The sequence below is a fragment of the Perkinsus marinus genome, assembly GCF_000006405.1.
Source record: "Perkinsus marinus ATCC 50983 genomic scaffold scf_1104296935944, whole genome shotgun sequence".
NCBI classification, from domain to species: Eukaryota; Perkinsozoa; order Perkinsida; family Perkinsidae; genus Perkinsus; species Perkinsus marinus.
Window position 1 is genome coordinate 1 of NW_003214287.1, and position 1,112 is coordinate 1,112.

The 1,112-nt window shown below is 51.8% G+C and overlaps 1 protein-coding gene across 1 annotated transcript; it reads right to left on the reverse strand.

The window, feature by feature from the left end:
• Positions 1–181: 181 nt before the first annotated feature.
• Positions 182–761, reverse strand: Pmar_PMAR025248 (hypothetical protein; the record flags this gene model as incomplete). The annotated part of the gene is made up of 3 exons (XM_002783844.1): positions 182–389; positions 437–512; positions 565–761. Coding segments are annotated over 3 exons (481 nt in total), but the record flags the coding sequence as incomplete, so codon positions are not given.
• Positions 762–1,112: the final 351 nt, after the last annotated feature.

Sequence of the window (1,112 nt, forward strand, 5' to 3'; positions counted from 1 at the left end):
TAGCAGGTTTGCTGGCCTCGTCAGGCGTTATGGCGTCAGTAAGGATATCCAAGCTTACACACACTGTACTGTATGCGGAGTGTTTTGAATCTTTAGCTGGGCAACCTTGGATGCACTACCACTACCTCGAGGAGTCTGTTTTCGTGTGTAAACTGCACCCAGCGATCTACCATATGCCCACCCCGGCCAGCATCTTTGTATGATATCTGAATGCCTTCAATACAGTCGCCTCTTAGATCGACCTCCAACACCTTCAAGGGCTCCCCCACTATCCTAGCCTCACTCTTTCCAGACTGCTTCGGACTACTACCACTTTTCGATGCTGCCACCTTCTTGGTACGGTCTTGGGCACCACAGTACCATGGAAGGGTAGAAGGGAAGGGCACGCCCTAAGGAGTCGACATTCACTACTTGTTCAAACCAGATATGGACCTACCGGCCCAGGCTGGACGACAAGACAGAGCTCCAAAGGCCACTCGAAAGCTGATGGAATGATGAGGGAATCGGGGAACCTAGCAAAAGCATGTAAACCGATTACTACGTTACTACTACTACTACTACTACCTGCTCTCACTAATGTAATACTGTGAGAAAACATTACTACGCAGACAGAAAGCATAGCGGGGCCCAGTAGACGGGCCAAGCAGCCTCTCATTCGTGAGCAGGCTGCCACCAGAAGGTCTTCCAGAGGCCGCAGCCGCAGCCGCATCCACTACTGCCGCAGAGGACTTCCCCTCTCTAGGGGACGCTGCTGGACCCATCCTTGTATCCAGGACTGAGGGGTATGGTCAGTAGGAAGTGACGGATTTACGGTATTACAATTGAAGTAGAGCACGCCTGCTAGAGTGGTGGGTTCACTCGGGCTGACAGCTTCGCTCGCCACACTTTTGTTATGCGGCCCTTTATCGAGGGCCTTGCCGCCGGCGGTACCCCCCTGAGGAGACTCAGCCATATTAACCCCGAAGGAGAGCGGCTCTCGCGACGCTACAAACGACTGAATACAACACGATTACCCAGTATGGCCTTTATTATGACTGAACTCAGGAAGGAGTGGTATCATCCAGTGAAAAGATACGACAGTACTAATAAGAAACTCGCTTCATCAAGTAGAG